This window comes from Ranitomeya imitator, chromosome 3 (assembly GCF_032444005.1).
Source record: "Ranitomeya imitator isolate aRanImi1 chromosome 3, aRanImi1.pri, whole genome shotgun sequence".
NCBI classification, from domain to species: domain Eukaryota; kingdom Metazoa; phylum Chordata; class Amphibia; order Anura; family Dendrobatidae; genus Ranitomeya; species Ranitomeya imitator.
Genome location: NC_091284.1, coordinates 756,205,837 through 756,223,261, shown reverse-complemented (window position 1 = coordinate 756,223,261; position 17,425 = coordinate 756,205,837). Strand labels below are relative to the sequence as shown.

The 17,425-nt window shown below is 48.5% G+C and overlaps 1 protein-coding gene across 1 annotated transcript in view; it reads right to left on the bottom strand.

The window, feature by feature from the left end:
* STARD13 (StAR related lipid transfer domain containing 13) overlaps positions 1-17,425 on the bottom strand; it is a 612,129-nt gene that overhangs the window by 490,473 nt on the left and 104,231 nt on the right. Inside the window, exon 3 of the mRNA XM_069758984.1 lies at positions 5,444-5,578. Within this exon, the coding sequence (XP_069615085.1) occupies positions 5,444-5,578 (135 nt within the window). The remainder of the gene's footprint in view (positions 1-5,443; positions 5,579-17,425) is intronic.

The following is a 17,425-nucleotide window of genomic DNA, read 5'->3' as shown; positions in this document are numbered from 1 at the left end:
AATAAAATCCATAGAAATATGCGTCCAGGGCCTCTTCGGGACCGGCAAGGGCAAAAGCAACCCACTTGCAGGAGAACAGCAGGGCTTAGCCCGAGCACAAGTCCCACAGGACTGCAAAAAAGAACGCACATCCCGCGACAAAGACGGCCACCAAAAGGATCTAGCCACCAAATCTCTGGTACCAAAGATTCCAGGATGCCCAGCCAACACTGAACAATGAATCTCAGAGATAACTCTACTAGTCCATCTATCAGGGACAAACAGTTTCTCCGCTGGGCAACGGTCAGGTCTATCAGCCTGAAATTTTTGCAGCACCCGCCGCAAATCAGGGGAGATGGCAGACAAAATTACCCCCTCTTTGAGAATACCCGCCGGCTCAGGAACACCCGGAGAGTCAGGCACAAAACTCCTTGACAGGGCATCAGCCTTCACATTCCTAGAGCCCGGAAGGTACGAAATGGGAGAAAAATAACGACCATCGAGCCTGTCTCGGATTCAACCGTTTGGCAGACTCAAGATAAGTCAAATTCTTGTGATCTGTCAAGACCACCACGCGATGCTTGGCTCCTTCAAGCCAATGACGCCACTCCTCGAATGCCCACTTCATGGCCAACAACTCTCGATTACCAACATCATAATTACGCTCAGCAGGCGAAAACTTTCTAGAAAAGAAAGCACATGGCTTCATCACCGAGCCATCAGAACTTCTTTGCGACAAAACAGCCCCTGCTCCAATCTCAGAAGCATCAACCTCAACCTGAAACGGGAGCGAAACATCTGGCTGGCAGAACACAGGGGCAGAAGAAAAACGACGCTTCAACTCCTGAAAAGCCTCTACAGCTGCAGAAGACCAATTGACCACATCAGCACCTTTCTTGGTCAAATCAGTCAACGGTTTAGCAACACTAGAAAAATTAGCGATGAAATGCCGATAAAAATTAGCAAAGCCCAGGAACTTTTGCAGGCTCTTCACAGATGTCGGCTGAGTCCAATCGTAAATGGCCTGGACTTTAACAGGGTCCATCTCGATAGTAGAAGGGGAAAAAATGAACCCCAAAAATGAAACCTTCTGAACTCCAAAGAGACACTTTGACCCCTTCACAAACAAGGAATTCGCACGAAGGACCTGGAACACCATTCTGACCTGCTTCACATGAGACTCCCAATCATCCGAAAAGACCAAAAGATCATCCAAATACACAATCAGGAATTTATCCAGGTACTCTCGGAAGATGTCATGCATAAAGGACTGAAATACTGATGGAGCATTGGAAAGCCCGAATGGCATAACCAGGTACTCAAAATGGCCCTCGGGCGTATTAAATGCTGTTTTCCATTCATCGCCTTGTTTAATACGCACAAGATTATACGCCCCTCGAAGATCTATCTTGGTGAACCAACTAGCCCCTTTAATACAAGCAAGCAAATCAGACAGCAACGGCAAAGGATACTGAAATTTGACTGTAATTTTATTAAGAAGGCGGTAATCAATACAAGGTCTCAAAGAACCATCCTTCTTGGCCACAAAAAAGAACCCTGCTCCTAACGGTGATGACGACGGGCGAATATGGCCCTTCTCCAAGGATTCCTTTATATAACTCCGCATAGCGACGTGTCAATTGGGTCCAGTACTGAGGCTTATTCTTGGCCAAAAGCGTAGCATCAATACCTCGCAATGGAATAGGATACTGCAAGGGCTCCAAGAAAAAACCATAGCGCCTAGCATACTCCAAGTCCATCAAATTCAGGGCAGCGCCTGAATCCACAAATGCCATAACAGAATAGGATGACAAAGAGCAAATCAGAGTAACGGACAATAGAAATTTAGACTGTACCGTACCAATGATGGCAGACCTAGCGAACCGCCTAGTGCGCTTAGGACAATTGGAGATAACATGAGTGGAATCACCACAGTAAAAACATAGCCCATTCCGACGTCTGTGTTCTTGCCGTTCAGCTCTGGTCAAAGTCCTATCACATTGCATAGGCTCAGGCCCATGCTCAGATAGTACCGCCAAATGGTGCACAGCTTTACGCTCACGCAAGCATCGATCGATCTGAATGGCCAAAGACATAGACTCATTCAGACCAGCAGGCATGGGAAATCCCACCATGACATCCTTAAGGGCTTCAGAGAGACCCTTTCTGAAGATTGCTGCCAGGGCACATTCATTCCACTGATTGGTATGATTTCTCCCTGACTCAAGCGCCTCGCAGCCGTCCATCATCCCACCGGGCGCCGCCTCCTCTCTGTCACTGACAAGGTCATTACAAATTCATAGACACCAAACATGCCTAGGTTCTTTTTTATCTAAGTGGTGAAAAAAATTCCAAATTTTGTTAAAAAAGCGTCTTTTTCCGATATCCATAGCGTCTCAATTTTTCATGATCTTGGCTTGGGTGAGGGCTTATTTTTTGCGCACCGAGCTGACGTGTTTAAAGATAACATCTTAGTGCAGATACGATCTTTTGCTCGCCCGCTATTGCATTTTAATGCAATGTTGCGGTGATCGAAAAAACATAATTCTGGCATTTTGACTTTTTTTCTCATTACACCATTAAGCAATCGGGTCAATTACTTTTTTATATTGATAGATCGGGCAATTCTAAACGCTGCTATACCAAATATGTGTATGTTTGATTTTTTTAATTTTATTTTGAATGGGGCGAAATGGGAGTGATTTGAATTTTTATATATTTTCTAGTTTTTATATTTTTGAAAACTTTTGGCATGCTTCAATAGTTTCCATGGGAGACTAGAAGCTGCCATAATCCAATCGGCTCTGCTACATACAGGTGATGATCAGATCGTATTTAGCAGAATTGCTGACTTGCTATGAGCGCTGACCACCATGCGGCGCTCATAGCAATCCGGCAGTGACAGCCATAGAGGTCTGCTGGAGACCCATCTTTAATATTGGGTACGCAGGCCATGCGGATGTATGCGGATGCCTCCGCATGCGTCATTTTGACGCTGCGCTGACCACAAAAAAAATGCAACATGTTGCGTTCGATGCAGGTCGGCGCAGCGTCAAAATGACGCATGCGGAGGCATCCGCATACATCCGCATGACTGTTGTGAATTCTGTTGTCGAGCTCCCTCCTGTGGTCGTGAATGGTACTTCGGTGAGTTCTGTCCGTGGGCTCCCTCTGGTGGCTGTGAGTGGAGCTGCTGCTTCTGAGGTTCCTTACACAGGTGACGTGCTTTATCCTTTGGTTGGCTGCTCTATTTAACTCCACTTAGATCATTACTCCATGCCAGCTGTCAATGTTTCTGCATTTGTTCAGTTCGCTCTTGGATCTTTCTGGTGACCTGTCTACTCCAGCAGAAGCTATGTTCCTGATAGTATCTAATTCGTTCATTGTTTTCTTGTCCAGCTGGATATCATGATTTTGTCTTGCTACCTGGAAGCTCTGGGATGCAGAGTGGCATCTCTGCACCGTTAGTCGGTGCGGAGGTCTTTTTGCACACTCTGCGTGGTCTTTTGTAGTTTTTTGTGCTGATCGCAAAGCTTCCTTTCCTATCCTCTGTCTATTTAGTAAGTCTGGCCTCCCTTTGCTGAAACCTGTTTCATTTCTGCGTTTGTGACTTTCATCTTTACTCACAGTCAATATATGTGGGGGGCTGCCTTTTCCTTTGGGGAATTTCTCTGAGGCAAGGTAGGCTTTATTTTCTATCTCTAGGGCTAGCTAGCTCTTAGGCTGTGACGAGGCACCTAGGGAGTGTCAGGAGCGCTCCACGGCTATTTCTAGTGTGTGTGATAGGATTAGGGATTGCGGTCAGCAGAGTTCCCACATCCCAGAGCTTGTCCTGTGTGAGTTTTAACTATCAGGTCATTCCGGGTGCTCCTAACCACCAGGTCATAACACATGGCCTGCATACCCAATGTTAAAGATAGGTACGCAGGACGCATGCCAACATAGGTGGAGCTGAAGGAAGAGGTGCAGCAGTGGGTGGGGCTTAACGGCGGAACTAGGCAGCCCTCCGCAAAGCCCTCGTCTGCAAATGTGAAATCAGCCTTAGCGGCACATGTCAGCTGTTCAAAACAGCTGACATTTGCCAGAAAAGATGTGTGCTCCGGCGCTGAGGGAGGGAGGGAGTCCGACATTGGCGTATTATTATGCCCGATGTTGGAAAGGGGTTAACCTGATAATGACTAATCACTAGTGATGAGCGAATACACTTGTTACTCGAGATTTCTCGAGCACGCTCGGGGCTCCTCTGAGTATTTTTTAGTGCTCAGAGATTTAGTTTTTCTTGCCACACCTGAATGATTTACATCTGTTAGCCAGCATAAGTACATGTGGGGGTTGCCTGGTTGCTAAGGAATCCCCACATGTACTTATGCTGGCTAGTAGTAGTAGTAGTAAATCATTCCGCTGCAGCAAGAAAAACTAAATCTCCGAGCACTAAAAAATACTCGAAGGACCCCCGAGCGTGCTCGAGAAATCTCTAGTAACGAGTATATTCGCTCATCACTACAAAGCACTTTGAATTTTAAGCTCCTCCTCATGCAATCTAGCAAGGGCAGTTCAGGTTTCCAGCTGTCAGAAATATTGAGGGACCCTGGTGTGCAGACAGAAGCAGTCTATCAACACTTCTGTCTTCTCTTTTTGCTGGGTGCATACTGTAGCTCTCAAAGAGCAATATCCAATGAAGAAAATCTTCAGCACTGCAGTCTCGATACTTCTATAAGACCTGGCTGGCGATCACATGATTGCTGGATGTCTGCCCAGTGAAGCAGCTATACGGGGTGCTAGCAGATCCAGATAAGCTTTGTCAGTGAAGTCTGGCTTAGCAGGGGGCTGTTTTCATTATAACTTGCGCTCCTATGGGCTTCTACAGTCTATCTCTAGCTCAACATGAATTTAATTGTCCTGTCACCTAAACACTTTTCCCCATTAATGACTAAAGGTACCGTCACACTCAGCGACGCTGCAGCGATATAGACAACGAGCCGACCTAAACTAGATCACTGGAGCTTCGCTGTTTAGGTCGCTGTAGAAACGTCAAACACAGCAACTCCAGAACGATGCAGGAGCGATCCAGTGATGTGACTCACTTCTCGTTCTCGCTGGTTGTTAGCTCCATGTCAAACAGCCGGAGTGAACCGATCCGACACACATCTAGGGGCCCTATGCTCGTTGCTGGCGTCTTTGCTTTTGATGTCAAACATGACGATACACGCCGACCTGGCGATGAAATAAAGTTCTGGACTTCTAGCTCCGACCAGCGATGGCACAGCGGGATCCAGATCGCTGCTGCGTGTCAAACACAACGAGATCACTATCCAGGACGCTGCAACGTCACGAATTGTTGTCGTTCTCTTTACAAAGTTGCTGAGTGTGACGGTACTTTAATTCTCATATATAAAATACATTTCTCATTTCCAGCACTGCTATTCCCTACACACATATTCAGCATTATTTAATTATATTTTACCTGTTCTTCTGAATTTTCATGTGAGATGCATGGAGGATTAGAATTAGCATTAATGGCTCCTTCAATGTCTACATTCAACTGCTTCAGCTTCATCATGAGACGCGTCATGGATTGTGACCACTGTGATCTTTCTTCCTTTAAAGGAAACAGAAATTCATATTAGAGGGATTAGTAAATCTTTATAACTTTAGACGATAATTTACTATAATTTGATTATAATACGGTAACATGCTTTCTGCATTTAACCAGTCTTTATTCTCTATAATCGATGTGAATATTTTTCTGCCCAATGATGACAGAAGTATTCTAGGAGTGATACCTTTATTGGCTAACCAGAAAATAATATGTTTGCAAGCTTTCAGAGCACAGTGGCTCCTTCTGCAGGCAAGATTCAGGCATTCTTCTCTATATAATGAATGTCTAAGATTTCCACACCTGAAAATCTCTCCCATATATATGTTACACCCAACGGTGTCGCACGTGGTTCATGGACCCACTGTGCCACAGGGCGAGGCCTGCTTAGGAAGTGGCGTAAGCGGCTACCTGGAGTTCACAGGAGCTCCTGATAATGGAGACAGGCTGGGCTGCAGGTAGCCGCCAGGTACCACTCCAAGGCAGATCCCGGTACTGAAGCTGCTAACCCTAGGGGTCGGGTTTGCTGACACCGATTAAGGACTAGGGTTTCATTCAGACTAGTAAGTTCTGGCACCTCTACAGAACGGTAACTGATGCGGATTCGGGCTACGTTCAGACTTGGCTGATTCGGAGACTGGATCTAGCAGGCCGGATAGAAATGGACCAGGGGACAAAGTTTCAGGAAATGGCCACACAGACCAAGGGAGTAGGTTCAGGCTCTGGCCAAACAGGACCAGGGGAGCAGGTTCAGTCACTGGCCACACCGGGATGAGGTTCAGGCATTTGCCGAACATGGACCAGGGGAGCAGGGTTAGGCATGGCCGCACACAAGCCAGAGGCTTATGGCATGCATAAGCAAGAGAAATGCCAGCAGAAGGAGATGACGTCTCGGGGCCTGAGCAGTGAATATGCCAACGTCTCTGCATGGAGATGGAAGGGGAACCATGCAGGGGCGCTGGCAATAGTGTTGCAATATAATTGGAGTAGTCTTGCAGCATGTACATGTTTTTTGCAAAGTTCATTTGTGGCGCCCCTGAAGGTCCAGTCACCACAGAGGTACTGCATCTCATCCAGAGATGTCGTACCCCAAATATCTGGTAAGGAGGGGACACTGCACAGAACCCTAAAACTCACATCCAACACACATCAGTTCAGTCGGGGCACCTGGGCGTACCCTTAGGGAGGAAGGCCTCATCCCAGGCTGGATAGGAATGAGTGATGGGAGTGGGTGGGGTAGGTAAGTAAAACGGGGAGGAGTTTGGAAGGCAGGAAGAACAGTGCAGAGAGCAGTCTGTGAGGAGAAGTGGAGCTGAGCAGACGTGTGGGTCTGCAGCTCCTGTCAGAGTGAAGGGAGAAGGAAAAGAATGAAGCTCCAAGATGATAGCAAGGGTCAGCACGAGAAATGCTGAAGCCACCCGTGGGGCCCGCATCCAGGCTGACCAGTGTCATGTGGAGGGACCAGGTCGCAGAAAGGGGAACCGGTCCCTGATCTAGTGGAAGCACTGCAGGACTTACCTAGAACCCGGAGGCTGTGACGTTTGTAAGAGTCACAGCTATAACCACCCATAACTGGCTAAAAAGTAAGCTGTATAGAACCCAGGGGCATGAGAGGACATCGCCCGACCAGGTTCGTGGTTACTGGCTTAGGACATTGTGGGTGAGATGCTGGGCAGGAAGAGTGGAAACCAGCGTAGAGAGACAGCCAGGAAAGGCTTATAAAAGGGGGTTCTGGGCAGGAGCCCTAAGTTGCTGGAGAGATTTCTGGATGACACTGCACCCCGACTGGGGCACACTACCTGAACTGTGAGTAAAACGTGAACACTTCATCTTGCTGTGTCCTTCCAATTCTTTCCTGCGACGCCTGCCCTGGACCACCACTACCACCATAAGAACTTTACTACACTCCTTTAACTGTCCTGGAGCTAAGCTCTAACTGTGGGAAGCTGTACCAACTCTGCTGCGACACCATCAGCCCCAGTGATCCCTTTAAGCAGCGTCGGCCATCTCTGGCCGCGTACCACAGGTGGCGTCACAGTCACAAACATTCCCCTTTATCCCCCCATAAACTTTAAACCTCAACATCATTTATCCCTTTTCATTACGTGCCCAGGGCCACGGACTGGGCCAGTTGCTGCCATGACCACCCCTTTAAGGACTGTGCCGACCCGGTACCGAGTACCCCAAGGCCCTAGTGGGTGTTGTACATTCATATGAATTCCACAGTCACAGAAATTTCTGCAATTGAGCATAAGCTACTAGCAATAGCATAATTTGAAGCCTGTGGGTACCAATGCAAAATTTCCAACAGGCCCCCAATCATAACAGGTCTTCAATAGCATTGGTGTTATCATATGTGCTGAAGGGAACTTCCAGGCTCCAGAACTTGGTGCAACTCTAACCCTTTTACTCACTTTAGCTATGCCCCTGCTACTAGTGAACATAAGCTAAGGGGTATCATCATTTCTCTTCATGCCATTTTCATTATTTTTTTTTAATTTCTTTTTACTTTGAACCACAATTCAAAAGCAATGTCTGATTTTCATTAGTTGATATTCAGTCAATTTAAAATGAAAATTACTTTTATCAGTTTCAGTTATTTTAGTGACCAGTGTGGGTTTTTCTTAGTTTAACCAAAGATTATCAACAACACTCTCCACGTGTGTATGCAATATTAAATACACCTAAAGAGGCTTGTGTACTTACTTTGTAAATCCATGTAAGGCTACGTTCACATTAGCATTGTGCGGGGCTGCGTCGGGCGCAGCCGCGGCGACGCATGCGTCAGGCGCCCCTATATGTAAAATGGGGGCGCATGGACATGCGTTGTCTTGTGTTTTGTGACGCATGCGTCATTTTGGCGCAACTGTCAGGGCGCAGAGGACGCTACATGATGCATTTTTTTCTGGGCCAAAAATCATGCAAAAATGAACGCATGCGTCACAAAAAGCTGCGTTTTTGCATGCGTTGTGCGTTGCGTCGCCGACGCAGCACCGTACAACGCAAATGTGAACTTAGCCTAAGAATGGCTATATTTGAAAGTTTTTCTTCCTGATATTGAAATAAATCTACCTAGATTTTAACACCAGGATCATACAGCATTTCTCACATATATTTTCAAAGTACACTAGCCTCTTCAGGACTAAGAGCTTAAGGCTACTCTTGTTAGTACAGCATTCTCGCAGTGACGCTCTCCTATTCTCAAAATGGCTACTGGTGGAGGAACATTTGACCAGACTCATCTATCAACCTGCTTCATTTGAAAAACACTGCATAGGAGAAAGATGTTTTTTAATTGGAGGAAGCGGATGGACAGAACTGGTGAGAAACTGTGATACCAGGGGCATAACTGGGGGGGGGGGAAGTCGGGGCTTTTGCAAAAGAGCAGGGAGGAGACGTCAAGCCATCTAATGCAGTGCTCTGAAGTGTCTCCAAGGCGGCAGCATTTCAGCCATTCCCGTCTTTGAAATGTTGCGGCATTTCAGGGAAAAACATACTTTTCATATCCACAGGGAATCTAACTGCCCAGTTGACTAGTCATATATAAGCAGGTCCTTTTGGCCTTCTCCATGCTCGCTAACAGTGACTGACAAGCCCCTGCCTATAATTGCACATAGGCAGGGGCTTGTCAGTCACTGTCAGCGGTCAAGGAAAAGCCGCAAGGGACAAACCTGTGTGAATAGTCAATAGTATCGCTTGGTCCCCGGCTGCTATTAAAAGTATGGGCAGCATTTCATAAACAAACATGCATGGTTGGGATACTACAGTCAGTGGCTGATACATGCTGCTCACAGTTTGAGCAGCATGTATCAGCTGACAGGTTCCCTTTAAGGGCATGGTGTTGGGGTGTGCTGCAGAAGATTAGAGAATATAGAAGTCTGCAGAGATGAGCTTTGAAGCGAAAAGTCAGCATAGCGTCTGGTCTGGTGATGGAGTAGAAAAGAAAGAGAACAACTCCAATCAGAGGTGTCTGTACACGCATTGAGGGCATGGGATTTCTTGACATCCATCCACTATGCTGTAAGGTCTGGCCGCTACAGGTTGAATGCTGCTGATGAACGCAGCGTCAAATCCGCAGTGTTTACTGACCGTGGAAACATATACTTTCATTAGATGCGGTAAAACTGCATTATCTTCCTAGTCACGTGTATTATGTGCGGGAACACAGCTTACTACGCATGTGTATGAAATAATGGTGAATCTTGTGACACAGCCGGACATACATAACACAGGAAGTGGAGGAAAGCACGGAGGCCCCCTCTTTAATAAATAAATAATAATTTTTAAAAAATGGCGTGGGGTCCCCCTATTTTTGTTAACCAGCCAGGGTAAAGCAGACTACTGGGGCTGCTATTTCAGACTGGTAAGGATCCAATATCCATGAACCTTATCAGCCTGATAATACCAGGCCACAGCAGTCTGCTTACCTTGGATGGTTAGCAAAAATATCCCCACCAAAAAAAATGGCGTGGGGTCCCCCTATTTTTGTTAACCAGCCAAGGAAAAAGCAGACAGCTGCGGCCTGGTATTCTCAGGCTGGTGAGGCCCATGGATTTTGGCCCTCACCAGACTAAAAATAGCAGCCCGCAGCCACCCCACAATTGGCACATCCAAAGACTTGTTAGTGAGACTAGATCATCCAGTGAGGCAGGTATATCACGACTGGGCAGCTCTTCCTTAATTCACCCAGACAGGTCTTCAAAGAAGATGGCAACCAGTGCCTCATTATTCCAGGCGAGTTCAGACAAGAGAGTGCGAAAACATACAGTGTACTGGCCCACAGAGAGGTTTCCCTTGCGCAGTCTGAGAAGAGAAGATGTTGCTGAGGAAGCTTGACTGGGTTTGTCAAAGACCTTACAGAAGGCCTCTAGAAAGGACTGAAAGTTTGACAGTAGAGGATCCCATCTCTCCCATAGGGGGCTAAGCCATGCCAAAGCCTCGCCAGAGAGGTGGGACATAATGAATGCCACTATGGTGATATATGTGTGTATGTATATATATATATATATATATATATATATATATATACACAGTGGACTATGTATAGATTTATTGTGTCACTGGCAATGTAACATCTGTCTTGAAATGCTGCAGGTCGCACCCAGGTGTCAATATGTATTTTCCTGAGACAAGTAGACTTCTGTCTCCAATCTCACCAGGGGGTCCTGCTGGAAGCCAAGAAGAAAGGTAACATTTGACACCTCCTAGCTCTTGGAAGAGAGATGTTAATTATGGCCTGATAGTATCTCTGTGAGAACTTTTACACAAAGGATCTCAAGAGAAAAGAATATATTCATTGGGGGGCGTGGCCATGGTTCAATCAAAAAACAAGCAATTATGATATTAACCTGAGGGCTGGTCTAGAAACCTGACCTCCAGACCAAAGCTATAAATTAGGGCTGTATACAGAGAAACGTGTTCACATGTGAGGGCAGCCTGAGACACTGATGTGTTCCACCAACTCCATTCACCCTCCCTCAGGGACCAGAAAGCAAACTACCAGTTAGATGATTTCTGTAAGATTTCTCCTGTTTATTTCATACAAACTGTTTTGCATAAGTTGTATGTCTTTTTATTATCATATTTTTATACCTTTTTCTTACTGTAAGCACTGAACCTTTTTGTATTAAAGTATAAAACTTTAACAAGTTGAACCTTGAATGTTTTAAAAGAATCCATAGCCTAAGGTGTGTGAGCTTTATGAGTTGTAGACATTATTAGTATTAATATTTCCGGGACTCATTGCTCATATGTTCGATGAGTGGTGGCAGCGTGTATGAGCGGGTGTGTGGCCTGGGTCAGTGTGTGATTTATGCTCCCATTACAGCATAGGACAGAGGTTGAATGCTGGACTGAGAGTAGGGAGATAGATTAACCCTTGCAGGCACAACCCAAGTCATGTGCTGAGAGCGGGCAGGTGATGAATTAGTGACACCACGGAGATAGGGATCTGTGACAGCCACCTTGGCCCAATCTGAAGTGAACTGATGAGCCAAAAGTACGAAGTGTAGCATGCACTGAATAATGAATCCCGACATAGAACAGAGTCACCGCTGAAAGCAAGTTCTGGCTGGTACGGTTGGTCTAGTGACTTGCACGACAGATACCAAGGCAGGCAGGTACTGGCTGGCAAGACTGGTATCTTGGCAAACAGGTGCAGGTGGGCACAGCTGATAGACAAGCAGGTGGACAGGACGGTGGGCACGGATGATAGACAGACTGGCGAGCATGTCTGATAAACAGGCAGGTGTACCAGGATTGGAGCACTGGGATCTTAGAACGTTCAAGCATGTTTTAGAAACAGACTAACAATGTTGCACAGGCACCTCTCATCAGGTGGAAGTACCTTGAATATTAAATGTCTCCCAGCCATTGGCTGGGGACACCATAAGATGGTGCACACTGTCCCTTTAAGAAGGCGGGTGTTAGGGGTCAAGTTCCTGCCTCTGCACAGGGGGAATCTCGGGCCATCTCCGCTGCGGTCTCCCATTCTTCTCCTGCCGCAGTGGAGCTTGCTCAGCAGAGACGTCGATCCCAGCGTCTCGCTCAGTCTGACTCTGTGCTTAGAGTTACTGCTGTGTTTCCTGCTTCTCCCATTGAAGTCAGTGCTGGGCAGCGGCGAGCGGACGTATCTGGGCCTAAGTCCTGCTTTTTACATTCTGAGCATGCCCAGAGTAAGATCTCTCAGTGGAGATCGAGGGTCACATGATCAGATACTGCAGCTAAGGTCCTTGTAGCTGCTAGGACTAAATCCTGCTTTGCACTCTGAGCATGCCCAGGGCGAGATCTCTCAGTGGAGATCCAGGGTCACATGCTCAGGTGCTGCAGCACTCCATTGGTCCTTCTTTGGAAGGTCCTAAACATGCTGCAGCTATTTAAGCCTCGCATGGCCGCACGGCCATGCGCTAGTATTGTCTTTTGTAAATGTGTGTGTGTTGTGAGTGAAAGTCGTTCTTTAAAATCCCCTCCCTATTGGAAGGTGGAAGGTGGGTGATTGCTACCTAGTGCCCGACTTAGCCATCAGCACGGTACACACATTACAGCGTCTTATTGCTGTGACCGCCAGTGCGGCGCCGTGCGCTTTCTCTGCGCTTTCCTAACCCAAGCCTGGGTGGTTAGTGGCGTCCGCCAGTGCGGCACCGCACGCACTCTCGTGCCTCTAAATATATTCTCTTGGTGCGGTACCGTGGCCCTGTGACTCAACAGGGTTCGCTTCCTTCACACTGGGTGAAGTTAACCCAAGTGTGTATTCATATTGTACCGCCATCTCGTCCGTCTCTACTAGCAGCAGGGTTTTCACCTGCACGGTGGACCTCGGACGGCGAACGCACCTAATACCATTACACCTTATACTTGGTGCGTTACGCCAGTCCTTAACAGAATACTAGCGCCTAGGTCTGGCTAGTAATGACGGACGACCAGCGTTCACAGCGGTACATCCAGCAGCTGGAGGGAAGGTTGGCGGCTCTTGAGCGTTCAACCTCAGCTGTGGATGTTACTGCTGTCGCTGTTCAGGCTGCAAGTGTGGCTGCAGCTACCTTGTCCACTGCTGCCCCTGTACCGACGCTATCTCTCCTCCCGCTACCAGAGAAATTTTCTGGTGACAGTAAGTCCTGTAGGGGTTTCGTGAGTCAGTGCTCAATACATCTCAAGCTTCTGGCCTCTCGTTTCCCTACAGAGCGGGCTAAGGTGGGCTTTATCGTATCTTTATTGTCGGACAGGGCGTTGCAGTGGGCTACGCCGCTGTGGGAGCATGGCGATCATGTGGTGCAGAGTGCTCCGTTATTCCTGAGCACTCTGAAACAGGTCTTTTTAGGACCTTGTGTCACCCATGATACAGCGCTCCAACTGTTGGCATTGACTCAGGGCTCGTCCTTGGTCAGCCAGTTTGCCGTCCACTTCCGCACCTTAGCATCTGAGCTGGAGTAGTCGGATAAGGCCCTTATTCCTATATTTTGGAGGGGGCTGGCTGACCACGTTAAGGACGCCCTGGCCACTAGGGAGATTCCCGCCACACTGGAGGAATTAATAACAGTATCCACTCGAATTGACCTCCGTTTTCACGAGCGGAGGTTAGAGCGAGCCCAGTGTAGGCAGAGGTTTCGGCTGGCTCCCACCTTCGCCAAACCTTTGGAATCTCCAGTCCAGGCTCCTGAGTCCCATGAGCCTATGGTAGTGTCACGAGCAGGATCTAAGTCCCGGACCGCTCGTGCACTCCAGGTTTGTCATGTTTGCCAACAGTCAGGACATCTTGCCACCAGATGTCTCCAGCGGTCGAGGAAACGTCAGCGTCTAGTGGTAGTAGGTGGAGGTGCACTAGACACGGCGACGTTTGCCTCCAAATTATCCTTTAAGGGGACAATAACATTAGGCTCATCCTCCCACTCGATAGACCTCTGCGTGGATTCTGGGGCGGAGGGCAATTTTATGTCTTCTGCCTTCGCCCAACGTCACGCAATACCCCTGCCCGCACAGATAACACATCAGACCATCCCTTTTACTCTGTCCATGTCACCATCCCATCAGGAGATTATATCTCTGCTCATCATTCCTGAGGGGATTGATGAGTTCCTGTTGGGGATACCTTGGTTACGGTACCACTCTCCTCACATCGAGTGGTCCTCAGGCAGAATTCTGGGATGGGGTGAATCATGTGGGGGTAGGTGTCACCGAGAGTGCGTTCAGGTTGCTACTACAGAGGTACCCGCAGATCTATCCTCTCTCCCCAAGCAATATTGGTCGTATGCAGACGTGTTCTCCAAAAAGGCGGCGGAGACCCTTCCGCCCCATCCCCCCTATGACTGTCCTATTGATCTCTTGCCTGGTGCTGAGCCTCCCCTGGGTCGAGTCTATCCATTATCTCTCCCGGAGACGGAGGCCATGTCTCAGTACATTCAAGAGAATCTGGCAAGAGGGTTCATCAGGAAGTCAGTGTCACCTGCTGGGGCAGGGTTATTTTTCGTGCAGAAGAAGAATGGGGAACTACGTCCATGCATAGACTATAGGGGTCTTAACGCTATCACCGTTAAGAACAAGTATCCTTTGCCCTTGATATCTGAGCTTTTCGATAGGCTTCGGGGAGCAAGGGTGTTTACCAAACTAGATCTGCGGGGTGCTTACAACCTGATTCGCATCCGTGAGGGGGACGAATGGAAAACGGTGTTTAACACCAGAGATGGGACCTATGAGTATCTGGTGATGCCCTTCGGGCTCTGTAATGCCCCAGCCGTTTTCCAAGACTTTGTCAACGACATCTTCCGGGATATGCTTTCCACCTCGGTTGTAGTCTATCTGGATGATATTCTCATCTTTTCTCCAGATATTGACTCCCACCGGAGAGATGTTGGCAGAGTCTTCGACCTCCTACGGGCAAACTCTCTTTATGCAAAGTTGCAGAAGTGTATGTTTGAGCAGGAGTCTTTACCGTTCCTGGGCTATATCATCTCCGCCCAGGGATTGGCTATGGATCCTGCCAAACTACAGGCTGTGATGGACTGGCAAGAGCCCCATTCTCTTAAGGCGGTGCAGCGCTTTATGGGGTTCATTAATTATTACCGCCAGTTCATTCCCCACTTCTCAACTTTGGTAGCTCCCTTGGTAGACCTCACCAAGAAGGGAGCAAATCCCAAAGTGTGGTCTGAAGCGGTCTCCAGGGCCTTTTCTTCTACTAAGTCTCATTTTGCTAGCGCTCCCATCCTACATCGTCCCGATGTCGATAAGCCGTTTATAATGGAGGTGGATGCCTCTTCCGTTGGTGCTGGAGCAGTCCTCTTCCAAAAGGATGCTCAAGGTCGGAAGCATCCATGCTTCTTCTTCTCCAAGACCGTCACACCAGCGGAGAGGAATTATTCCATCGGGGACAGGGAGTTGCTAGCGATGAAATTGGCTTTCTCAGAGTGGAGACATCTCTTGGAGGGGGCTCGTTTTCCCTTTCAAGTTTTCACAGACCACAAAAATTTGCTATATTTGCAAACAGCCCAGCGGCTAAATTCTCGCCAGGCCAGTTGGTCCTTATTCTTCTCCCGATTCCACTTCACCCTCCATTATCTCGCTGGGGAGAAGAACATTCGAGCTGATGCCCTTTCTCGCTCTGTTGTGTCATCTGAGGAGGAGGAAGGAGAGCCTCGGCTTATTGTTCCTTCTGAGAGCTTGAGAACCGTGGCTCTGGTGTCGCTTGAGTCTGTGCCTCCAGGCAAGACTTTTGTGCCCATAAATTTGCGACCGGAGGTTCTCTCTTGGGCTCATTCCTCCAGGGTGGGTGGACACTTTGGGACAAAAAGGACATCTGAGCTGCTGGCGAGGACGTACTGGTGGCCGCATATGCTCCGAGATGTCAGAGATTACGTTCTGGCGTGTGTCTCATGCGCCAAAAATAAGTCTCCTCGACAACGGCCGACTGGGTTACTCTATCCCTTGCCGGTGGCAGACAGGCCCTGGGAGATGGTCGGGATGGACTTTGTAGTGGGTTTGCCCAAGTCTCGCGGCTGTACCGTCATTTGGGTTATTACCGATCATTTCTCGAAAATGGTGCATTTGGTGCCGCTCCCACGGTTACCTTCTGCACGGGCCTTGGCAGCGTTGTTCATAAGACACATCTTCCGCCTACACGGCATGCCAGACAAAATTGTCAGTGACCGGGGTCCCCAGTTTGCGTCTCGGTTCTGGAGAGAGCTTTGTTGTCTTCTCAGCATTGAGTTAAATCTCTCTTCCGCATATCATCCCGAGACGAATGGGTTGGTAGAGAGGGCCAATCAGACTCTGGTCACATATCTACGACATTTTGTTTCTGCCAGGCAGGATGACTGGGCATCTTTATTACCATGGGCAGAGTTCGCCCTTAATAATGCTGTAGCCGACTCCACTGGTCAGACACCTTTCCTCCTTAATTACGGCCAGCATCCGCGGGTTCCTGTGCCTATGCCCGTGTCCTCTGCTGACTCCAGGGTGGCAGACTGGGCAGTGGAGGCACGGGACATTTGGGACCGCACTCAGGATGCCATTCGGGCCTCAAAGGAGAGAATGAGGTCCTCCGCCGATGCACATCGGCGCCCTGCCCCGACCTTTGCTCCTGGCGATTTAGTGTGGCTCTCCGCCCGTAACATCAGGCTGCGTGTAGAGTCCACTAAGTTTGCACCTCGCTACTTGGGTCCCTTCAAGGTCCTCGAACAGGTTAATCCTGTGGTCTACCGTCTGGCCCTTCCTCCACGCCTTGGTATCACCGACACCTTTCATGTGTCCCTCCTTAAGCCCGTATACATGTCCCGGTTTTCTGAGTCATCTGCCGGGACATCGGGTTCGTCTACGGATGATTACGAGGTGAACGCTATTTTGGGGTACAAGGTGGTACGTGGTAAAAAATTCTATTTGGTGGATTGGAAGGGTTATGGCCCTGAGGACAGGTCCTGGGAGCCTGCTGAGCACATTCGGGCTCCGCAGCTCATTGCTGCCTTCGAACGTAGCGAGGCCCAAGGAGGGGGGGCCCTAGGAGGGGGGGTAATGTTAGGGGTCGAGTTCCTGCCTCTGCACAGGGGGAATCTCGGGCCATCTCCGCTGCGGTCTCCCATTCTTCTCCTGCCGCAGTGGAGCTTGCTCAGCAGAGACGTCGATCCCAGCGTCTCGCTCAGTCTGACTCTGTGCTTAGAGTTACTGCTGCGTTTCCTGCTTCTCCCATTGAAGTCAGTGCTGGGCAGCGGCGAGCGGACGTTTCTGGGGCTAAGTCCTGCTTTTTACATTCTGAGCATGCCCAGAGTAAGATCTCTCAGTGGAGATCGAGGGTCACATGATCAGATACTGCAGCTAAGGTCCTTGTAGCTGCTAGGACTAAATCCTGCTTTGCACTCTGAGCATGCC